General features: G+C 46.8%; 2 protein-coding genes across 4 annotated transcripts in view; one reads left to right on the forward strand and one right to left on the reverse strand.

Moving 5' to 3' along the window:
• Positions 1-2132, forward strand: part of PARP9 (poly(ADP-ribose) polymerase family member 9) — an 89882-nt gene extending 87750 nt beyond the window's left edge. For both annotated transcript variants that reach the window (XM_088475475.1, XM_088475477.1), the window contains exon 9: positions 801-2132. In XM_088475475.1, the coding sequence (XP_088331601.1) occupies positions 801-1096 (296 nt within the window). In that variant the 3' untranslated portion in view covers positions 1097-2132. The remainder of the gene's footprint in view (positions 1-800) is intronic.
• Positions 2133-4010: 1878 nt separating this feature from the next.
• Positions 4011-23272, reverse strand: FAIM (Fas apoptotic inhibitory molecule). 2 transcript variants are annotated; one of them, XM_088475478.1, is made up of 6 exons: positions 23147-23272; positions 15116-15162; positions 14653-14788; positions 9039-9267; positions 7578-7627; positions 4011-5319 (listed from the first exon to the last, which is right to left on the reverse strand). In XM_088475478.1, exons 2-6 carry the CDS (start codon positions 15157-15159, stop codon positions 5170-5172), a joined length of 609 nt encoding a protein of 202 aa, XP_088331604.1. In that variant the 5' UTR covers positions 15160-15162; positions 23147-23272; the 3' UTR covers positions 4011-5169. The 2 variants fall into 2 exon arrangements, with proteins under 2 accessions (XP_088331604.1, XP_088331605.1); XM_088475479.1 differs by lacking the exon at positions 15116-15162.
• Positions 23273-23520: the final 248 nt, after the last annotated feature.

Here is a 23520-nt window from a genome sequence, read left to right on the forward strand (position 1 = left end):
ATATGTATTTATACTGTATGCCAGACTATTACAGTGGAATGGTGAAAAGAATGTACCCATCTCCTGTGTTACTATTATTATGTCGTTGTCCCCACTCACCCCTAACTGAAGAGCTTACAATTAGATCTCTCCCATTGGCTACCTCTATCTTAAATTTCATCCCAGACGTGACTGTTACTGGGCCCTGTGCGGTGAGGCTTAAGGCGCAGATCCACTTAGCGATAATACTGAGCGATTGCACGATTACGACATCGTAATCGTGCACAAATCGTACATTTTTATGTCAGAAACGACCAGCGAGGCTGCCAGAAAAATGCTGTACAGCCTGACAATAACGTCAGATTGGCCATGTACGGGGATGATTGTGCCTGCACTGAATGACTGATCGCTCAGTGTAGGCACAGCACAGACTGACAAACGACTGCACGATTACAATGTCGTAATCGTGCAGTCGTTTCGATGTCGGCAAGCGGACGTGCGCCTTTACACTTCAATTTGCAAAACAAAAATGTACAGTTACATCTGCTGGTTTTTGACAATTGTTCCGCATATCTGCAGATGTACCAAGAAAAAAACACCACCTATAAACTAGGAAAGAGATGGCTACTCTAGTCTTGAATACAGTATATACTATACCTATGGGTCAGGGAATATGTGCCAGTACATACATGTTATGTGCAGGGTCTTATCTTACATACATGTAATTTATATGTATTCATTACCAGCTAATACACCGGCGTATAAATCTCTCCGTTTCCTACACCGCAATATGGAAGATTTGATCTGTTTTCTCTTTTCAGGGTCAAACTACGGAGTCGGAATTTTCTTCAAGAAAAGTCTGAATAACATACTAAAAAACTTTAAAATCCCAGATGAGAATGGTCTGATCTACATATTCCAGGCGGAGGTTTTGACCGGCTCTTGCACCAAAGTCAAGCAGTCAGTACCACCTTTGCCAAGGAAAGACGATCTGGAGCTGTACGACAGTGTGACAGAAAATACATTAACACCAGAACATTATGTCATATTTGATTGTTATCATGCAAAACCCATTTATCTGTTCACCTGCAAACGCAGCGATGCAGGGAGAGGGTAGTGGCTGTGGGGGTCCGGGCGGGTTTAAGGCCACCTACACACATACACATTATGTTTAGTTAAAGTTAAGATTACGGAACACTAAACGGGGATTGATAGCGTATACCAGGGGTTCCCAAATTCAGTCCTCAAGGCAACCCAACAGTTCAGGTTTTAAGGATATCCATGATTGCATATAGATGGTATAATCAAACTGACTGAGGTACTATTTAAGTCACCTGTGCTTAAGTATGGCTATCCTCAAAACCTGGACTGTTAGTGGTTCCCAAACACGGTGCTCAAGGCACCCTGACGTATACCCATATGACCTGTATTTATAGGTCTTATCTGGCTGGTCGTTTAATATGGAAACGATTGTTAATCTGAAGACCTCATAATGTGCAGCACAGGAGTGTAATACTGGGGAGGGTCCTCCCCCAGTTATGTGTCTTATACTATGCTATATGGTGTGCCTTATACTATGCTATATGGTGTGTGATGCTGTGGAGGGGCCTCCCCCAGTTATGTACCTTATACTATGCTATATGGTGTGTGATGCTGTGGAGGGTCCTCCCCCAGTTATGTACCTTATACTATGGTGTGCCTTAGTGTGATGCTGTGGAGGGTCCTCCCCCAGTTATGTACCTTATACTATGCTGTGCCTTAGTGTGATGCTGTGGAGGGGCCTCCCCCAGTTATGTACCTTATACTATGCCTTAGGGTCATCTCACTTTATGCAGCCTTTGGGATGACTTTTATTATAGCATTTCTTTGCTTTTTTCTAACTGCAGATAAAATGACAGCACATCGCTTATATATAGGTGACACAAGCATGAATCTAATAACGGTGATACACGTTGTGGGCACTCGTGACGTTTGCCTCCCGGGGGTAGGGTGACCCTGTAATTACCCGGAGGCCGCAGTCTCAGCCAGCAGCCTTTAGGGGAAACAACTTGTTTTTAATTAATTCTCAAAATGCTAAATTTTTACTGCAATACTCTGAATAAACAGCTTCGATTTTTTTGGGCAGATCTAATAAAAGTTAAACTACAAGTAAATGGTTTGTCATAGTATTGACTACTTGTGTCAGGGATGAGGCGGGCACTGCTGTGACCAGCGCAAGTTGACGTGTGGCCCCTCACAGGACACGTGTGGACCATGAGGTTTCCAGGACCAGGCTGAACGGTCAGACGGTGCAGGACAGTCACGGTGTAATCTAACACATGGGCGCTGATTTATTTTCCCGCGAAGGGGGCGAGTTGTTTTTGCAACAGCGTTTCCAAGCTGTTGTTAGCACCGCAACTTTTGTGGCCTAGTCTCACACAGGACTGCAGCCCTACGGTCACGAGTAATTCACGGGTTATGGAAATAACTCCATTGACTACTACAACAGCTAAACTAAATTGTCTCTTTATGTAATCTCACCCAAATGATGAAATGAGCCGATATATAGACAGACATACTGGCTCCATAGATTATTTCTTCTTTGCCCACGTTTCTAGGATAATAGAGTTTTGAGAGATGTTATGGCTAGATCAATTTATCATATTCAATGTTCTTGCCTAGTCTATTAGCCAATCAGATCCCCAGACTGCTCACAGCAGCACATAACATTTCAGGAGATGCATGTGATGTGGGAGTCACTGACTTGTCCCTTTGCGTGACTGTTATTGAGGAGGGATGCAGTCAGGAAGCCGATGGTCGCAAGCTTCCCGACAGTCTGATTCCAGCAGGGGACTAATGACGACAGGCGTCGAAATACAGACGCCTATCATTGTCCCTGCGTCGGGAGCCTGACGCCTGGCATACCGAACAAAAGTAAGCCAGGCAGTGGGCGCGGACAGCCGCAAGGGGGGGGGGGGCTTTGGTTTAGGACTCCCGGGGGACTTAGGGTTAGGCTGCGGGAAGGGGGGTGTGTGAGGTTTAGGCACTTACAGGGGGGATTAGGGTTAGGCACTGGGGGGGGGGGGAGGGGGGTAGTTAGATTTAGGCACCCCTAAGGGAGGGTTAGGGGGTTAGGAATAGGTAAAGTACTTACCTTGTCGGGATCTCCTCCGTCGGGCATCCACTGTCGGGATTTGAACTGCTGAGCATAGGTCCGGCGGTCATTCATACCGATCCCCTCAATTGAGGATAGGGCTGCATGTGACAGGGGCACACTTACTCATACAATGATAGCACACAGTACTCCAAGCATTTTGCATGATCTCTATTTTATGGAATAGTTTCACCTAAGTATTTGTTACCGCTTACAGACGTAAATTCCTTCATTAAGGCAGACACCGCACAGACAAGTGATTTGCAGACCGTGTGTTGGGGTTCAGGCATCTGGTATTAATTAGGTCCTTACCTGGGCAGCACCATCCTGTGTGTGTGCCCAATTGTCTGCTTACCATAAAGCTAGGTACTTGTGTAGGCGGGTGCACATCCTGGCACCCTGTGGTAAAGTGACCTATAGTACAGACAGGGCACGGAGGTAGCGTGCAGGAGGATTTGTGGCAGCAGACAGTACAGCGGGGCTATAGATCTCCAGCGTCAGTAATTGTCGTAGATGAGGTTCCAGGGGCACTGGTAGATAACCGATTCATCGTTTTGGAGATCATGAAAACATGGCATTGCTCGGACCTCACCTGAGAAAAAGTGCAAGTACAGCTAACCTGTATACTTTTTATTTTGTGAATGTCAGGGTGTGGCTCTGATTGATTGTAGTGTTTACAAACAATAATAAAATAAAATATATTAAATAAGACCCCTAACATGCAGCCGGCTACTGTAAGTTGGTCTTGGAAATGCTGTGTGTGACATGCAAACAGGTAATTCCAAGGCAATTTATTTATGAAGAGGGATGTGGGACAGACTTTGCAAAATATATGGCAGCACTAACAGAAAATAATCTGAATACTTTTCTGATTCAGTAAAGTTTACTCTTCTGGAAATAAATAGCAAAATAGGTTTATTGGTTTAATTCAACATGACAGCCAGCGGGAACTGAACGCGGCCTGTTATATCATCTAAGAACGCATCACATTATAGGCTCCGTTGTGCTGTAACCTTCCGGTCTCCAACCCATGGAAAATAATATTACATACAGTAGAGAGTAAAAAGACATAAAAAGAAATACAGTTCAACAATAAAACAGGAACTTTATAGGAATAATTAAAAGTATCAAAATCCTAAAACATGTTGAAATATTTACATCATAAAATGTATGTAACATTGTATACATGGAAATATCTCTCACGCACTATCATGGTCTATGGCTCAAAGTCATTATAATCCCACCGTGGGACCCGCAGACTGCGCTAAACTCCAGGATCAGTTTTTTTGATGAAACAAAACATTAATATTCAGGATCCTGACCGATAGAAAGATTTTTGTGTGGCCAAATGAATCTGCATTGTAAGAGCATTAATGTACGTTTTACCATGCAGACGTGCCCTGCGTGCTCGTATTACGGGAACTGGGCTCCTGACTCACCCTGGTATTCTGCAAATCTTTCTCATGTCACCAGATATAATAACTATTTGCTTTCAGTGCACCTGTCAAAAGTCCAGTAACTAAAAAAAAAAAAAAAGGCATCTAACAGTATCAGTATGATCAAAGCCTTCCTACTGACAAACATCCGTATTAAGGTGAAAGCTCCTGGGCCCAGAGACCACAGCTAGTCAAAGGAGATTATTACATTATCAGAACCCTCAGCTATCGGCCTATGGCACCTGGGAAACACAGTTCGTGTCTGGTGCCAGATCTGTCCCCATCCTATGAGCAGATGAGCGGACAGACCCAATATCAAACACCCTAATCGCCAACTCTATAACCTAAATTTACGATTTAATGAGTAACCTCTTCCCAGGTCACCGACCAATGAACATGATAGGAAACGGCTGACTCGTATTAGGAATAACTATATAACCCCTATCCAGAAACCTCATATTCCATATGGTCTAAGTCCGGTACAGCAATACATAACCACACGCATATGGGGAAAAGGGCACTAGCCATCTAAGCCCACCAGGGGGCACTACGCACAGTGCTAGAGGTTACACAGAAGAAGGATTCCCTGATTATTACTTAGAGCGATACATGGTGAGAGAGTTACTCCACGCTCTCCGGGATTTCCCGCTCATCCACGATCAGCATATGGATGATGCCTTCCCTGCGTTTGCCGCTGCTCACAGCCTTGATGCAGCAGTCGTGATCCCCGATGCTGAAGTGAGTTTCGGTGCCATCGTCTACAAACTCACCCTGTAGAGATAAGACATGGGGGAATGGTGACAAGGCCAAATCCAAACTTACCATGCAATTACATAAAGGTATCTAATACAAAATGTAATTAATTCAGAAGGCGCTGGTCTGTTTCGCACAAGTGGCGTGCCCATCACTTCATGGTTTACCACTTATTGCTCTATAAGTCCCTCGTGTTACTATGCGGTCAGCGCTGGTAATCAAAATACTCTGCAGCATATATGTAATCCTACCGTAGCTATAAAGATCATGCAAGATTAGTCTCGTAATGATGTGACAGCTGAGAGGACTCCAGAGAGCCAATCATTAGCAAAATTAGACAGCAACGAGACGTCGCATTACTAATGGAGCATACACACTGTCAGATTTGTAAGATGAACGATTTTACCAAAGTTTTGAACGATTTGAACTATGAACGATTTTTGACTGCATTAAAATGAATGGAAATCGTCCAAGTCTGACTGCAAACACATCAGATGTCAGATATCGTTATGTGACCATCGGGAACGCGCATCGTTCATCGTCCATCGTTCAGGCATGTCAGATGTGTCAGATTTTCCTTCAGATATGAACGACTGAACGATTTTTAAATCGTTATCGTTCAGATGTGAAGGAAAAATCTGACCGTGTGTATGCACCATAAGATACGACCAGTAATTACACTCTCACAATGCAGCGTTACCTGACACGGGTATTTAAAAGCCAGGTGGAACAATGGTGTCTTATAGTAAAGCAGGAGGAAATTCAATATCACCTTCCAACCTGAGGAGGAGGAGACAGAAAATCCTGGATGTTTGGAATTGGTGAGATTGCTAGAACGCATGAAGGAAGCCAGATACTAAACACAACTGTAAAGGCCCCCATACATCAGAGATCGATTGCAATTTGCAATCGATTGAAAAAGGCAAAGATTTTTATACACAATCAATTGCAGATGTATGGCGTCCTTAAGTCACTTAGGAGACAGAGTGAAAAGTGATAAGAAAGTGATAAGGTGCCAGCCAATCAGCTCCCACCTGTCATCTCACAGGCTGTGTTTGAAAAATGACAGTTGGGAGCTGATTGGCTGATACCTTATCACTTTTCACTCTGTCTCCTAACACTGCTTAGTAACTAGACCCCTCAGTGTCTATTTTGTTAGAGTAGCACCTGCTATTAAGGTTCCTCCTGCAGCGCAGTGGAAGAGAGTATTGTGATGCGAGGGCGGAGGGCACCCATCCCCCTACGCTTTGCGGAGGTTTTCCTGGTCGTCATACACTGCTCACAAATAAGCCGCTCGCTGCGTCACTGAGAGCATGAGCGCTGTCAGCTACAGGAGGGTGCCGCTGCCTATGATGGGTAAATACATGAGCTATCTGCCCTTATATACAGTTTGTACACACCGGGTGGAGGGGGGGTGTAATTCAGCCTTCACCAATCCAGGCTATACCTCTTATGTGCACCCGTGGTCAGCCTGGTCATTTTATATTACATTTACTCTAGGGTGGGGGTGTTTGTCCCCCACGTGCAGAGATTCATTAGACCCTTGGCTGAGGGTCTGGGAGGCCTCTGGGACTGGGGGAGAGGCGGTCTGACACTGCCAGGCCCCAATGGATCACTAGGTGAGTAGTCTGTTTGTTATAGGTTTCAACTTAAACACATTTATAGACTCGGGTTATAATAAACAGTAAAAACATTTTTCTGTTACGTGTTTGGCAGGGACCCAGCCATTAGGATGATGGACATAATCAGTATAAACCCCCCAGTTACTTACTATATATTACTCCGCTCAGTAATACACGGACTGATGCCTGTGTATTAATGTCAGATACTTGGTTTGGGGACACTGCGGTGTCTATGGGCCTATAAAGAAAACTGATCCTGATAAACGCGTCTTTTGTGTCAGACGATGGCCACATCTGACCGTAAATAAGTCACAGTCCAATCACAATAACAGGGCTCTGTCCGATCCGGCCACGAATGGGCGTCTCTTTCTGATTCAGCCAGTACACACGGTCGGGTCGCTCAGCGCATGGATTCCATTAGCCATAGGATGGGTCTTATGACCATCTCTTCTCCATACAGGACTCTCCCAATAGCCGAATGTTTGTATAAGTTACTATCCTGAAACCACACCCGGTACGAGTTGCTGTATAACATTTACCGCGCTGCTAATATACATGGGGAAGTTATGTGGCGTTTCGCATAAAATGTCACATTTAGTGTTGGATATTAGTAGTGTAACTAAAATGGAGGGAATCAGATCACAGTCTACCTACCGCAGTCTCCATCTTCTTGCCATTACACCAGACATCCATCGTGTCTTTCTCTGAAAGGAGAGGAAAAAAGTAATAAATCAACAATTATAATCTGGCTCCACACGACCAGGTCCCAACAGCGCCTCCTGCTGGTACCTATCATTGCCCACCATTCACCCAGTCCTGTCTCATCTGCCTCTATTCTTTCCTCATTACCCTTAGACAGCAATAACGTGAACAATCGTCCTATAAAATAATACCAATGGCCAGTAACATCTAGAGCAGGAATACGTTAGAAACATTGGTGAGGAGAGGAAATGATTCAGTGATTGATTGTTGGGTATATTTCCTAGGACTTGTACTATGCCGTGTGACCACGGAGGCGGCTTTCCTCTGCCCGGAATATATTGTGCAGAATTAGGAGACAGCGCCACATATATGCTGGAAAAGGTACTGCATGGGGCACATACCTGGTAACTCTCCATAGGTAACTGTGCAGTAAATGTGCTGTCCCCACAGCTACCGGATTCTGTCTTATAGTAATAATCAGAAGATGAGGACAAGTGCCTGAGTGGTTGCTATTAGCGATACCAGCTTTTATACAGTTACCCATTTCTAAATGTCTCCACTGTGTGTTACAGCTCAGGTAAGACATTTCTGCAGCAATAAATTGCTTTGGGAACAGGACACGTGGGGCCGTATTTATATCATAACACCCAACAACTTTATGTGCACGATAACATGACGATGAAAACTCTGCAACAACTGCAGGGCGGATGGCTGTGGAGCCTGCGTACATTGGATAGGGCACAGGCTGCATTTAGAAGACTTGTAGGTCTGACTGCTGGGAAAAGCACTGTAGTGTTCATTCTAGCCCCCTGCACCTGCCACAGCCCGTGCAGTTTCTCTGTCCTGCCTGGGGTGTCACTCTCTGCTCTGGTGCTTCTAGCACCATGCACCTGTCACAGCCCGTGCAGTTCCTCTGTCCTGCCTGGGGTGTCGCTCTCTGCTCTGGTGCTTCTAGGGAGTGTGAGCCAGGATAACTGAGTGTATAGAGCAGGGGTTCCCAACCACGGTCCTCAAGGCACACCAACAGTCCAGGTTTTAAGGTTAACCATACCTGAGCACAGGTGACTTAATTAGTACCAGAGTTATTTTGATTTAACCATCTGTGCTCAACCATGGATATCACTAAAACCAGGATGGTTAGTGTGCCTTGAGGACCGAGGTTGGGAATCACTGGTATATAAGGATACAGATCACCAGGTGAGCGTGACTGCTGTACAGGGCTCTTATAGAGACACAATGGCTGGCTTATTTATCCCTAGGGTTATCAATATTTATTCATTTCTGCAGACGCATTTCTTCGCAGTCTTGTTTATCTCCACCATATACCAATATGTATATTCTCCTAGACATGGTAATCCCTGCCCCGGGAGAACATATGGCTCCAGTATCTGCAGGTGGAGTGGTACCCCTTACCTAGAACCACCCGGCAATCCTCTCCATCCACATGTACCACCCAGGTGTTGGTGGTCTTAGACCGGTTCTCCATGTACTTCTTCAGACTCTTCCCGTTCACCTCCAACGTGTACTCGTATGCAAAGCCACTGACTGCATCAATGTTAATCGTGGCCTTCGCCTGAGAAGTCCCCACTGGAAAGGTCTCCTTCCCCACCAACTTAAACATCCAATCCTTCCGGATGATCTCCTGGGACACAGAAACGGGAAAAGGGGAATAAGGAGGACTCAATGGGGCACATTTATTAAAGTGTCTTGTCTTTTGGCAGTTTTATGTGCGGTTTGGAAACATGCAAATTACCAAAGGCAAAACCGCACAAACTTAATCTCATGCCAAGTAAAAAAAAGGTGCCGGTTTCAAACCACCAGGGGAAAAAAAAAAGAGATGCTGGAACGTATTATACCACAAGTGTGCAGAATAAATGGTGCCCCCATCATAAATAAATAAAATAGTGTTGCCTCTGTACTGAAATAATAAATATTGGCTCCTTAATCAATAAATATAGTATTGTTGCCCCCATAATAAATAAGTCATTATTGTCTCACTAAACACTGAGGCCGGTTACCCCATTAGCTGCGAAAAATTTTCGGACAATGTTTTTTTTTGCTTTATCCAATTAAACCCCATTTGTAGGTGCAAAAATTTTCTGTTTTTCCTCACGAAAACACATAGGATCCGCAAAAAGTCACGGACCAATGTATTTTCATTGCCGTAATCGGGCGAAAACAGCTTATCATGGTAGGCAGGCAAAACAAAATCCCCAATAAATGTCGGCATCGGGCCTTGTTGGATAGTCCCGCCACGATCAATTAGCAGCGCTACTTTAGCGCTGCTAATTGGATACCCCCCTTAGGAGTATATTTGCTAAATATCAATTTTAATCGATTTAACAATCAAAATCGATGTGTTTCTGGAGCTAAGTCACACATTTACTAACAGATAAAAAAAAAAAAAAAAAAAGCTAATCAAAACTTATCTGTTAGTAAATGTGTGATTTTGCCCCAGAAACACAATTATCAATGTTGATCTATTTTCATCGATTTAAAATCGACCTTTAGTAAATATGCCCCTTACTGTACTGTTTGCTGTTCTGACCATCCAAACAGTTCAAAGCGCGTCGAGTCTCGTCTGCCAGAGCCCTGCCTATAGAAACCTGCCTGTTTCTGGTAGTGTGGCCGATTTCTTACTGAGCAATGGATCAGGGCTGCTGACTTGTGAGCCGATCACTGACACAGGGCAGTCGGGAGATGGGAACAAGTGTTTGCTGTAAACGGTCAGTCGTAGGGACGTGCAAGGAGGGGAGAGAATCCAACAGGAGCAATCATGATATTGGCAATCCTGAGGTTTACTGGATCATGTAACAAACTACTATCCATCACTGATGATGAGAAAATACATCAGCTACCAGCCCTTGCTTTTGTTTAGTTATCACACACAGGTACGGTAAAGGGGAAGGGAGGGTAAACGGGTATGCAATCGGGAAGCCGACTGCCTAAATACCGGCAGCCGGCTTCCCGACTGTCATATCCCGGCAAGGGTGAAATGCCGGGCGTCTAGATGTAGACGCCCGGCATTTCCCCGACGCCGGGAGACCGGCGCCCGGCATCCCGATTGTAGTGATGCCGGGCGCCGCGAGCGGACAGCCGCGGGGGGGGTTAGGTTTAGGGCTCCCCGGGAGGGTTAGGCTAGGGGGAGGGAGGGTTAGGGTTAGGCACCCCGGGGGGGGGACTTAGGTTTAGGCAGCAGGGAAGGGGGCGGTTAGGGTTAGGCACTTGGGGGGGAGGTTAGGGTTAGGCACCCCTAAGGAGGGTTAGGGGGGTTAGGTTAGGTTAGTAGATACTCACCTATCCACGATCGGTATTTCCAGCGCTGTCGGGCTTCCGCTGCCGGGATCTCTGCTGATGTCGGGCTGCCGCTGCCGGGAATCGAACCGCCGGCCATGCGGCCGCCGGTATTTCATACCAATTCCAGGTAAACCAGTACCTGGTGCATTTGGTTTCAGTTTACAGATTGCAATCTGCAGATCAGGCATCCGGCATCCTATGCTAGACTGCTGCTCAGTATATTTCCCCAATATCAGGACATGTAACTTTATACACTGCATCTTCTCAACTGGTAGTGTAAAATATTGATGGGAATATTAAAATTATATACGTTATGTAAAACAATAAATCACCAGACACTAAAGCTGCTCTGCACACTCATCCTGCGCATCAGCGACATTACTCGTACAGGAGGAGCTTTCGCACACAACATGGAAAAAAAAACATTTTTATTAAATGATAAAAGTTCAAGGAGTAGATTTTTTCACAGCAACATTTTCATCTTCCGCGCCATTCCGCGTCACATCAACACACTTTTTGGTAAAATTTTACCTCACCAGCTCGGACTTTTTTCAACTTTGGTATATACTCTCCATATATGAAGTCTAAGAAAAATACAAAATATTATGTAAATATCTCATGCCGTTTCCAAAATATGTACAGTTTTCAAAAATCTGTCAAAAATGCGCAACCAGCATAATTTTCAAATCGCCATAGCAGCGCTGCTAATTACGCTAGAGAGGTCGGAGTGGTGTCATTTTACTGTGCTTTTTATGCCCTTTCCGATGATATACAACACTATAGGCTTTGTGAGGAAAAACTTTTTCCAAATTCAAACGGAAATTTTTGATCATGATTATCTCAAAAAGTACGTTGACAAAAAAGTGAAAAAAAATAAAAAATTCTGGAAATAGTCTACAGTATACTAATGTTAAATGTTTGTCAAAATGTAAAAGCGGGAGGATAATGGGTTCATAGTTAAAAATAATTTTAAAGCAAGGTAGTTTATTAAAAAAAAAGCCGGGTGTATTACAAATAGTAATAGGTAATAAATACTAATAAAAGATTTGATGGCTTCATTAGTTTAATTATATAAATCAAGTTGAACAGAAATACTTGACATTGTATTAGTCAGTCAATGTTACCTGAAGATAGTCTGACAATGTCTCAGTGGTTATTAAAGTGTCATCAGGAGACAGGACATAAATTCTTCCAGGTGGAGTTATAGGGTGGACTTTGCATAAGACATCTATTAGAGATATCCATAGTACATCAGGCTTCCTTGGATAGAAGAATGATGGTGAAGGTCCAGCTGGATGAAGGAAGCTCACTTTTAATTTGTCTTCATCTTCATTCTTGTCCATCACATAAGCAGTCCACCATTTACAAAGTTTAACAAAATCTGAGCTGGTGAGGTGAAATCAGTGTGTTGGTTTGACACAGAATGACCCTTCCCATCTCATGTAATCTGCAGGCGGTGATCCCATTTCCCCTGCACAGTGACATCACCTTCCAGTCTCATGTAATCTGCAGGCGGTGATACCATTTCCCCCGCACAGTGACATCACCTTCCCATCTCATGTAATCTGCAGGCGGTGATACCATTTCCCCTGCACAGTGACATCACCTTCCCGTCTCATGTAATCTGCAGGCGGTGATACCATTTCCCCTGCACAGTGACATCACCTTCCCGTCTCATGTAATCTGCAGGCGGTGATACCATTTCCCCCGCACAGTGACATCACCTTCCCATCTCATGTAATCTGCAGGCAGTGATCCCATTTCCCCTGCACAGTGACATCACCTTCTCATCTCATGTAATCTGCAGGCGGTGATCCCATTTCCCCTGCACAGTGACATCACCTTCCCATCTCATGTAATCTGCAGGCGGTGATACCATTTCCCCCGCACAGTGACATCACCTTCCCGTCTCATGTAATCTGCAGGCGGTGATACCATTTCCCCTGCACAGTGACATCACCTTCCCATCTCATGTAATCTGCAGGCGGTGATCCCATTTCCCCCGCACAGTGACATCACCTTCTCATCTCATGTAATCTGCAGGCGGTGATCCCATTTCCCCTGCACAGTGACATCACCTTCCCATCTCATGTAATCTGCAGGCGGTGATACCATTTCCCCTGCACAGTGACATCACCTTCCCGTCTCATGTAATCTGCAGGCGGTGATACCATTTCCCCCGCACAGTGACATCACCTTCCAGTCTCATGTAATCTGCAGGCGGTGATACCATTTCCCCCGCACAGTGACATCACCTTCCCATCTCATGTAATCTGCAGGCGGTGATACCATTTCCCCTGCACAGTGACATCACCTTCCCGTCTCATGTAATCTGCAGGCGGTGATACCATTTCCCCTGCACAGTGACATCACCTTCCCGTCTCATGTAATCTGCAGGCGGTGATACCATTTCCCCCGCACAGTGACATCACCTTCCCATCTCATGTAATCTGCAGGCAGTGATCCCATTTCCCCTGCACAGTGACATCACCTTCTCATCTCATGTAATCTGCAGGCGGTGATCCCATTTCCCCTGCACAGTGACATCACCTTCCCATCTCATGTAATCTGCAGGCGGTGATACCATTTCCCCCGCACAGTGACATCACCTTCCCGTCTCATGTAATCTGCAGGCGGTGATACCATTTCCCCTGCACAGTGACATCACCTTCCCATCTCATGTAATCTGCAGGCGGTGATCCCATTTCCCCCGCACAGTGACATCACCTTCTCATCTCATGTAATCTGCAGGCGGTGATCCCATTTCCCCTGCACAGTGACATCACCTTCCCATCTCATGTAATCTGCAGGCGGTGATACCATTTCCCCTGCACAGTGACATCACCTTCCCGTCTCATGTAATCTGCAGGCGGTGATACCATTTCCCCCGCACAGTGACATCACCTTCCCATCTCATGTAATCTGCAGGCAGTGATCCCATTTCCCCTGCACAGTGACATCACCTTCTCATCTCATGTAATCTGCAGGCGGTGATCCCATTTCCCCTGCACAGTGACATCACCTTCCCATCTCATGTAATCTGCAGGCGGTGATACCATTTCCCCCGCACAGTGACATCACCTTCCCGTCTCATGTAATCTGCAGGCGGTGATACCATTTCCCCTGCACAGTGACATCACCTTCCCATCTCATGTAATCTGCAGGCGGTGATCCCATTTCCCCCGCACAGTGACATCACCTTCTCATCTCATGTAATCTGCAGGCGGTGATCCCATTTCCCCTGCACAGTGACATCACCTTCCCATCTCATGTAATCTGCAGGCGGTGATCCCATTTCCCCTGCACAGTGACATCACCTTCCCATCTCATGTAATCTGCAGGCAGTGATACCATTTCTCCTGCACAGTGACATCACCTTCCCGTCTCATGTAATCTGCAGGCGGTGATACCATTTCCCCTGCACAGTGACATCACCTTCCCGTGTCATGTAATCTGCAGGCGGTGATACCATTTCCCCTGCACAGTGACATCACCTTCCCGTCTCATGTAATCTGCAGGGGGTGATACCATTTCCCCCGCACAGTGACATCACCTTCTCATCTCATGTAATCTGCAGGCGGTGACACCATTTCCCCTGCACAGTGACATCACCTTCCCGTCTCATGTAATCTGCAGGCGGTGATACCATTTCCCCTGCACAGTGACATCACCTTCCCGTCTCATGTAATCTGCAGACGGTGATACCATTTCCCCTGCACAGTGATATTACCTTCCCGTCCACGTACACGACCCGCTTCCCCGACGTGGTCCCGTGTTCAAACTCGATCTTATGGATGCCGTCACTGAGCGCGACCTCCCACACGGCCACCAGGTCTGTCATTTTCTCCAGCCGGCTGTACCGGGATCTGCAGAGGTGACAGAGACAAACTTGTGAATGGTGTAATGATCGCAGCTTATACAGTAATAACAGCAGCCAGATTACAGCAGGAGACGGATTATGTGCATGGAGAGGACTCAGCACATTGTATAGGGGCTCGGTGCTGTACACACTGCTGGCTGCGTTACCTTCCCCATCACTGGCTGGGACAGAGCCATGGGGATGTGGATACAGGAAGGGGACACTGGAAGATACAGGGCTGACAGTCCTGCAGGTACACATTACGGAGCACTAACTACGCAGGGGGGGGGGGGGGCAGATCGCAGACATCTCTATGTAGCAGGCAATGCGTTACCTGACTTCATCTTCGTACACCGTGAATTCCTCGCAAGCTGCCATACCCTGTAATCCGGTTAGCGGCAGGAGGAGAGAGAAAACAGAGCAAGCATTGATAGGATGACGATCCGCCCTGGGGCTCGTGCCCGGGCCTATTCCTGCAATACTACAACCTATTTGTGTTATGTAGGGTAAGATGGGTGCAGTATACGTGGGGAATGTAGGGACCAAGTAACATGCTACAACCATTATATTACATCACTGTACATTGTCATTTTTATACAAGGTTTAATGTAGGGGGAGGGGGGGGGTATTATAAAGCAACAAGATTCTAGTACAGGATAGAAATGTTTATGGTGACCGTGGTTACCGAAACTTTTTCCAGCACCAGTTTTCATTAACGTATTGATATATTTAACCTTCGGTGACCTAGGTGCGGTGTGACATACTCCAGCACTTTTAAACTCCTATAACTTTTTTTTTTTTTTTAAATACTGCGCCCAAGTTGCCTTTTCATGTAGCTGGAGTTGCGGCGTTGCCAGTGTGTAGTGACGGCGGTTTACTTCTGCGTGCACTTGTGCAGCAAGTTCACGTGCGGAAAGTGCATGTGGGCTTCTCATACCCCACCTGGTTTGGCACCGGCCTTGATGCCAGCTAAAAGTGATCTCATTAAGACCTCAGTAGATTAAGGGCCTGATTCAGAGCCGCTCGTAAGCGGCCGCTCGTTCGTTCCGAGCGATGTTTGCCCAACTGCGCATGCGTACGGATTGTAATACGCATGCGCGAACCAGTCAGTGCGGCCGAAAATCGTTTGTTCGTTATATAGCGAATGCCTGCTATTTTGAGTGACAGGAGGAGGCGTATGTGGGTGGTAACAGGGGAAGGTGCTTGAAAACGGGGAGTGGAGATCCGATCGCAGGCGTTCTTAAAGGTCAAAACGGGCGTTTTATGGGTGTGCATAATTAATACAGCAGCGTCATTGACCACGTCACCTGGTTGTTTTATAGCCAGAACTGCTCGCAATATAGTGGTAGGAAAAACCAACCACAAGAATAGCGAGCAGTTCATACGCTGGTCGATGTACTCGATTAATCTATTAAATAGCGGACATGACATAGGATGCGAGCGGCCAGGGGGCGTAGTTATCCAAAAAACGACCGCAAGTTTTGTTCGCTCGTTCAGACATAGAGGCGTGAACAGACCGCAAAGAGCGAACGGTTCATTTGAATAGCCAGCCCCTTTTTCTGAACGAACGACCGCAAATAGCGTCCGGCTCTGACTCAGGCCCTAAGTTTGTTTTAATAATTTCTAATTGTTCATAAGTTTAATTTTTGACGAACGATTGTGATTCAAACCTGTTCCAAAAAAGTTGTTGCTAGAAGTTACCTATAAATTTAGTTCGTAAAAAAGTTTTATTATTGTTTTCTTGTTTTAAAAGATTAAAAAGTTTCTCTTTTTATTATTTTGTCTTATTTTTCTACCTTAAGGGACCAGAATCGATGGTATGACAGTCAGAATTCCTGTTGTATTTAATTAGTATACTTATGGGGCAGTACAGCATGGGGTATGATATACCCCACATAGTTGACCATGCTGATTTTTTTCCACCTGGTTCACGGAAGGTTAAATCTGACAATATTATTTCCCAACTCTTCAATATACCTCTATTATTGTAAAAATTAAATCAATATATTAATTGTGTTTAATAACAATTACAGACATATTTATAACATTCTTAAAAGTAACCTGACTTGGTTGAATATTGATGAATGTACCGGTAACAGGGATCTGGGGAGACGTCATTGCTCACCCATTACAGTAAGGTGCATTAACCACATAGAAAAGGGGTATCTCCCTTACCAACCAGCCCGACAGGTCTCAGGCTGCTCCCCCACTGGCTCTCAGTCAAAAGTACCCATTATGCAGTGCCCCCTGTAGTTATCCCCATATGCAGTGCCCCCTGTATTTGTGCCCTTTATACAGTGCCCCCTGTAGTTTAGCTTTGCCCTTATGCAGTGCCCCCAGGCTGAAGTAGTGCCCCTAAGTAGTGCCCCCAGACTGGTCCCTTATGTAGTGCCCCCAGGCTGGCCCCTTATGCAGTGCCCTCAGGTTTAAATAGTGCCCCTTATGCAGGTCCTGGCCCTGGTCCCAGCCCCAGAACTTACCTTTACTTGCTGGCAGCTCCCACTCCCATTGCCTCGCACTGACTGGATCTAACTAGATCCAGCAGGCGCGTGGGTAGGCTCCTCACGTCTCGGGTGACGAGTGCATCACTGGGAACGCTTGCCTCTGAAGCGATCGGGGGCTTCTTTAGCCTCCGGTCACTTCAGAGGCCAGCGTTCCACAGCGGGGGTCAGTGGGGGAAAGTGCCGGGCGGTAGGCTGTTTCTGCCGGGCAATGACATCACATGATATATAGGGGCAGTGGGAGAGAGGGGTGTGACATAACATGAAGTATAGGGTAATGACATCACATAATATATAGGGGGCAGTGGGAGAGGTGTGACATCACATGAAGTATAGGGGGATGACATCACATGATATATAGGGGCAGTGGGAGAGAGAGGTGTGACATCACATGATATATAGGGGCAGTGGGAGAGAGGGGTATGACATCACATGAAGTATAGGGTAATGACATCACATGCTATATAGGGGGCAGTGGGAGAGAGGGGTGTGACATCACATGAAGTATAGGGTAATGACATCACATGATATATAGGGGCAGTGGGAGAGAGGTGTGACATCACATGATATATAGGGGTAGTGGGAGAGAGAGGTGTGACATCACATGAAGTATAGGGCAATGACATCACATGATATATAGGGGGCAGTGGGAGAGAGGGGTGACATCACATGAGGTATAGGGGGTAACATCACATGATATATAGGGGACAGTGGGAGAGAGGGGTGTTCTATCACATGATATATAGGGGCAGTGGGAGAGAGGGGTGTTATATCACATGATATATAGGGGGCAGTGGAAGTATACATGTATAGGGGGATGACATCACATGATATATAGGGGACAGTGGGAGAGAGGGGTGTTAGATCACATGATATATAGGGGGCAGTGTAAGTATACATGAAGTATAGGGGGATGACATCACATGATATATAGGGGACAGTGGGAGAGAGGGGTGTTAGATCACATGATATATAGGGGGTAGTGTAAGTATACATGAAGTATAGGGGGATGACATCACATGATATATAGGGGACAGTGGGAGAGAGGGGTGTTATATCACATGATATATAGGGGGCACTGTAAGTATACATGAAGTATAGGGGGATGACATCACATGACATAGGGGACAGTGGGAGAGAGGGGTGTTAGATCACATGATATATAGGGGGCAGTGTAAGTATACATGAAGTATAGGGGGATGACATCACATGATATATAGGGGGATGACATCACATGATGTATAGGGACAGTGGGAGAGAGGGGTGTTATATCACATGAAGTATAGGATCATTCCATGCCAAATTATCACAAAAAAAGTAACTTTTCAACCCGACCATCTCAGATTTTCATGAAATTTGGTAGGATAATAGACGACATAAAGCAACTTTCATATGTAAAATGTTAGCCCCCAGTGATACACGGTGCTCATGTAACAGGGCTGCAAACATTACAAAATGTCACATTTATGCTGTAAGGTCAAATAAAACCAATCATAACTTTGTTTCTAATTGTGGTAGAACTTTCATGTTGGTCTTGTTTTGAAGCTAAGGGGCCATAGTTTTTATAAAGAATAGTTTCATATTTAAATATTGACTTTTACATTTCAAGGTCACATGATGTGAACTTCGACCTTGAATATCTAAAAAAGTGTATTTTTTATTTTTTAGTAAATAAAGTATGTTATGCACTTAAATACAATCTCACTTTGGTATAACTTTCATTTTGGGATGCCCTTGGGAACAGGAGTAAAAAAAAATATGAAGTACAGCAGTTGAACCCTTCTTGCACTAACCATGCAACTGGCAAATTCAGACTTGTCTTGTAGTGTCTCTCTCTGTGTTATAGAGATGTCCATTGGTGGGTTTCCATCGATGGTCACCATCATTGATAATCATCGATGGTAAATTAACAATCTATGGCGAACCATCGATGGTTTGAACCACTCAGTCTGGCTGCAGCTTCTGCATTGAGAACTAAGTGATACAAGACATGCTTGCCTCTGGGAGGGGGCAGCCAGGATGGCATAGTTGGGGGGCGTGGTGGTGCATAGGGGGTGTGGCTAGAGGGGAGTGTTATGTCACGTGATATACAGGGGACAGCGGGAGAGAGGGGTGTTATGTCACGTGATATACAGGGGACAGCGGGAGAGAGGGGTGTTATATCACGTGATATACAGGGGACAGCGGGAGAGAGGGGTGTTATATCACATGATATACAGGGGACAACGGGAGAGAGGGGTGTTATATCACATGATATATAGGGGGGATGTTATATCACATGAAGTATAGGGGATGACATCACATGATATACAAGGGACTCATACCCTGACATGATGCCCTCCAGAAGAGGGAGCCACATGAGAACGCTCCCAATTCAGACACTCTCCTGGTTAATATAAACACCCTGAGAGAAAGAGAGAGCCTAAGCAATAGACCATGTAATGGCTATCACAACCAGCGGTTCCATCGACTGTCCCCGGAGGGAACGAAGAACCACTACTAACTCCCAAGGAGTCCCTAGGGAGGACAAATGGAGGCATAATCCAGAAAACACACCAAAGGATGAACTGGATACCAGAGTGGAGCAATTCCATATCTTAACCATACCGACAGTGTAGAGATCCGCACTGCCAGGAAGGCCAGGCCGAGGGTGAAACCCAAGCCAGCCGGAAGGAATACCAGAATATCTGGAAATCCTGGACACCGGAGGATCGTATCGACAGGTACGATACCATAAGAATTATGTATACCACAGACTGTGGCAGATCCCAGCAAAGTCTGGCCTATCTGCTCTAAACATCTCAATGAAGACAGGGCCAGGGAAGCCCTAGGACCACAGTAGGGGCGCAGTCAAAGACAAACGATCCAGGTCCAGGGAAAAACAAGGACCCTGAGACAACAGGTCCAGATAGTGAAGCAGTAGGAACGGAGCATCGATGAGGAGACTCCGAAAATCTTAGTACCAGTGACGTCTGGGATGAACTGGAGCCCCCAGAAGGAAAGCCCCTCCGTCTCAAATTAAACTTCCGAAGACCTCGAGGAAGAAAGGAGACCGGAGGACACAGGTACACAGAGTGGAAGGACCACTTCACTGACAAAAAGTCACTGAAGGTAGCTTCAGTACTCCTAGAGCTGGACTGTAACACGGGTAGGTGTGTGATAGAGTCAGAAGGGCCATGAGGATCAATCACCCCAGGGAGGCCCCCTCTGCTCACCAGGAGTTGAAATCTCTCTTGGAGAAGAGACTAGTTCCCGGGATGCACGTCGTGACGGCTGAGGAAGCCCGCTTCCCAATGGAGAGCTCCCGGAATGAACACTGCAGAGTTGGCCAGGAGAAGACCCTTGGACTATGTCAGAATGTATGACATTCCTGTCATTGCCACCCAACTACCAGTGTTGCCTAGATGGAAGCCACTGTTGTGACACTGTCGGACTGAACCTATGCAGGTTTACCGTGACATATGGGTTAGGCCAGAGTGAAGGCACAAGACAGCCTAAAGTTCCAACAAGTTAAGTGGCAGGGCGGAAGCGACAGACGTCCAGCTGCCCCGAAACGAATGCGGACCAGACACTGTCTGTAGCAAAGAATACCCTGGACGAGATGGCCATAGCCACCCGGACAGAGACAGACTCGCCTCCGGAGAGAGCATCATCGTTCGAACAGCGATCCGATGGAAAAAAACTCGATCCATCTGGAGAGGAGTCAATTATGGCAAGGCCTGGAAAGTAACTGAGCACATTCCACCCTACCAAAAGGTAGACAGACACTCTGGTAGACCGCGCATCATCAAGAGTAATGACATATGTCGACTGCGTAGACATCCGCACACTCCAAGTTGAAGAGCGGAGATCTTGTCTTACGCCCAAAAAATTCTCAGATTCTGAGAATCCAGCAGTGCTCCCAGATGAAGAATACCCTGTGAGGGATGCAGGGAGGACTTTTTCTCCGTTGACTAATTATCTGTGCCGAGAAGAAGCCACGGTTATCCTGATCTGGCGGTAAAGTACCTCGGTGATCCTGCTAAAAGCAGGAGGCCGTCCAGATAAAGGAGCATTCGGATACACTGAACAGGTGAACTGTCCGAAAATCCATAAAGCTGGTAAACCCCGGTGGAGTTGAGGACAGTCCCAAAAGGCAGAGCCCGAAACTTGCAAGTGTTGCTGTGGCACAGCAAACCTGAACCCATGCTGATGAGAGGGCTCTGTATGTACCCGTAGGTACATATCCTGAATACTCAGATATACCATAAAGTCCCCAGGCTCCAAACGTCGGATGATGGAGCATGGAAGATTCCACCTGAGTCCAGGCACCCTTGGAACCTGATTCAGGGATGAGACAGAGTATAGGCAAATGAGGACCAGTCAGTCACTGCCCCAGAAAGAAAGTAGAACAACCAGTCCCTCGCTGAGATAGTGAGGCTGGCCGAAATAGCTCTGCTTACCGCAAAGACTGTATAATGGCCAGGTACGCAGGGGGACTGGGCTCACTATTATCCTAGGAGTTCTGCAGCACCACCGCGAGATAATGGCCACTGGAGACCTCAGAGGAAGCGTGGCGCACGGAGGAAGCAGCTCAGCGACGCCAGACTGTAGTATTGAAAGGCGCGCTGAGCTTGAGGGGAGGAGCTGCTAGACAGGGAAGGCTTCCTCCCCTGGCTAGCAATTAACCCCCCGGGATGCCGGCTCCCGCTGCCGCTATAATCCCTGGTGGGCTAGTGGACACGCGGGGTATACCTCCATGGAGGGGGAGCCCGCCGCCACCGCTAGCGCCTCCGGTCTGTCCCCAGAGACCGGAGGCATAAGGCTGCATACACCCGTGGATCACCGCAAGCGGAGACCACGCGACTTACCTGTCCCGGTCGATCCGGCAGCAGCCCAGGGATTCCTCCAGAGCCCGGCTAGTACAGACTCTGGGGTCCCGCTGCGATCCCCAGATCTGTACTGGCGTCGCAGCGCCGGCGGGGTGTAGGAGCGGCAGCTTAGACGTCCATTGGACAGTCTGCTGCTGCCGCTCTGAAGAGTAGTAAAAAAATAATAAAATAAAACTCTTTTTAAAATAAATTTTAAGCTTAGGGGCTGCTAAGCAGCCCCCCTGCAGTAACGGTGACCCGACTCCGGCCGGGCACCAACTTAAACTGAGGTGCCTCTGGCTTGGGGGTGGGGTTATAGGGAGAGTGGACCCAGTGCATCCTGGGAGCTAAAAGCTTTAACTGCGTGGTGCCCGGATTTGGTTCCCAACCTATACCCCAAGGTCAACCCTGTGGACCCCCTATGGACCCTGAAGTAGAAAGGGGTGTTATATCACATGATATACAGGGGACAGTGGGAGAGAGGGGTGTTATATCACATGATATACAGGGGACAGTGGGAGAGAGGGGTGTTATATCACATGATATACAGGGGACAGTGGGAGAGAGGGGTGTTATATCACATGATATACAGGGGACAGTGGGAGAGAGGGGTGTTATATCACATGATATACAGGGGACAGTGGGAGAGAGGGGTGTTATATCACAGGATATACAGGGGGGTGTTATATCACATGATATACAGGGGGGTGTTATATCACATGAAGTATAGGGGGATGACATCACATGATATATAGGGGGCAGTGGGAGAGAGAGAGGGGTTATATCACAGGATATATAGGGAGCAGTGATATGATGTCGCGTGGTGCACAGGGGTAATGATATGATGGGGGTAATGGGAGAGAGGTTATGTATAGGGAAATTATATCACCTGATGATGTATATGGGGCAGTGATTTTATATGGGGGTGGAAATAGAGGGAGCAGTGTGTACCGTGTAACATCGCTCACACACAGACCCCTCCCCCGGACCGGTCCCGGTACTCCCCGCTCTCACCTGACTCTCTCCGCGGCCGGAAGTTGCTATGACGCGGTCGGTGCTGCCCGGGTAACGGTCTCCAGGTGACCTGGGCTGCGCGGGCCCCGCAATCACTGCGCATGCGCCCGCCGTCGGAGGAGGCGGCGTGCTGGGGGCGGGGTTATAGTACACCCAGGTGATGACAGATCGACCACCTAGCACTGAGACTGCTCCATCTCACAACCACCCAGGCCTCACTGCTGCCCCCTGCAGGCAGTGTCTGATGTCCTGCATCACACAGAGTCACTCAGTGCAGTGTAATAACATGAGAGGGACACACAGCTGTGAGAAGCACAAGCACCCAGGCCTCACTGCTGCCCCCTGCAGGCTGTGTCTGATGTCCTGCATCACAC

This window comes from Taudactylus pleione, unplaced genomic scaffold, assembly GCF_031769625.1.
Source record: "Taudactylus pleione unplaced genomic scaffold, aTauple2 ptg000173l, whole genome shotgun sequence".
NCBI lineage: Eukaryota > Metazoa > Chordata > Amphibia > Anura > Myobatrachidae > Taudactylus > Taudactylus pleione.

Excerpts from the sequence above, each read along its gene's own strand:
- FAIM (XM_088475478.1), bottom strand. The coding sequence starts at position 15,159 with ATGGCAGCTTGCGAGGAATTCACGGTGTACGAAGATGAAGTCAG. Across the intron at positions 14,789-15,115 it reads GTGTACGAAGATGAAGTCAG|ATCCCGGTACAGCCGGCTGG; the intron begins GTAACGCATTGC and ends TCACCTCTGCAG. Across the intron at positions 5,320-7,577 it reads GCAAGAAGATGGAGACTGCG|GGTGAGTTTGTAGACGATGG; the intron begins GTAGGTAGACTG and ends TTATCTCTACAG.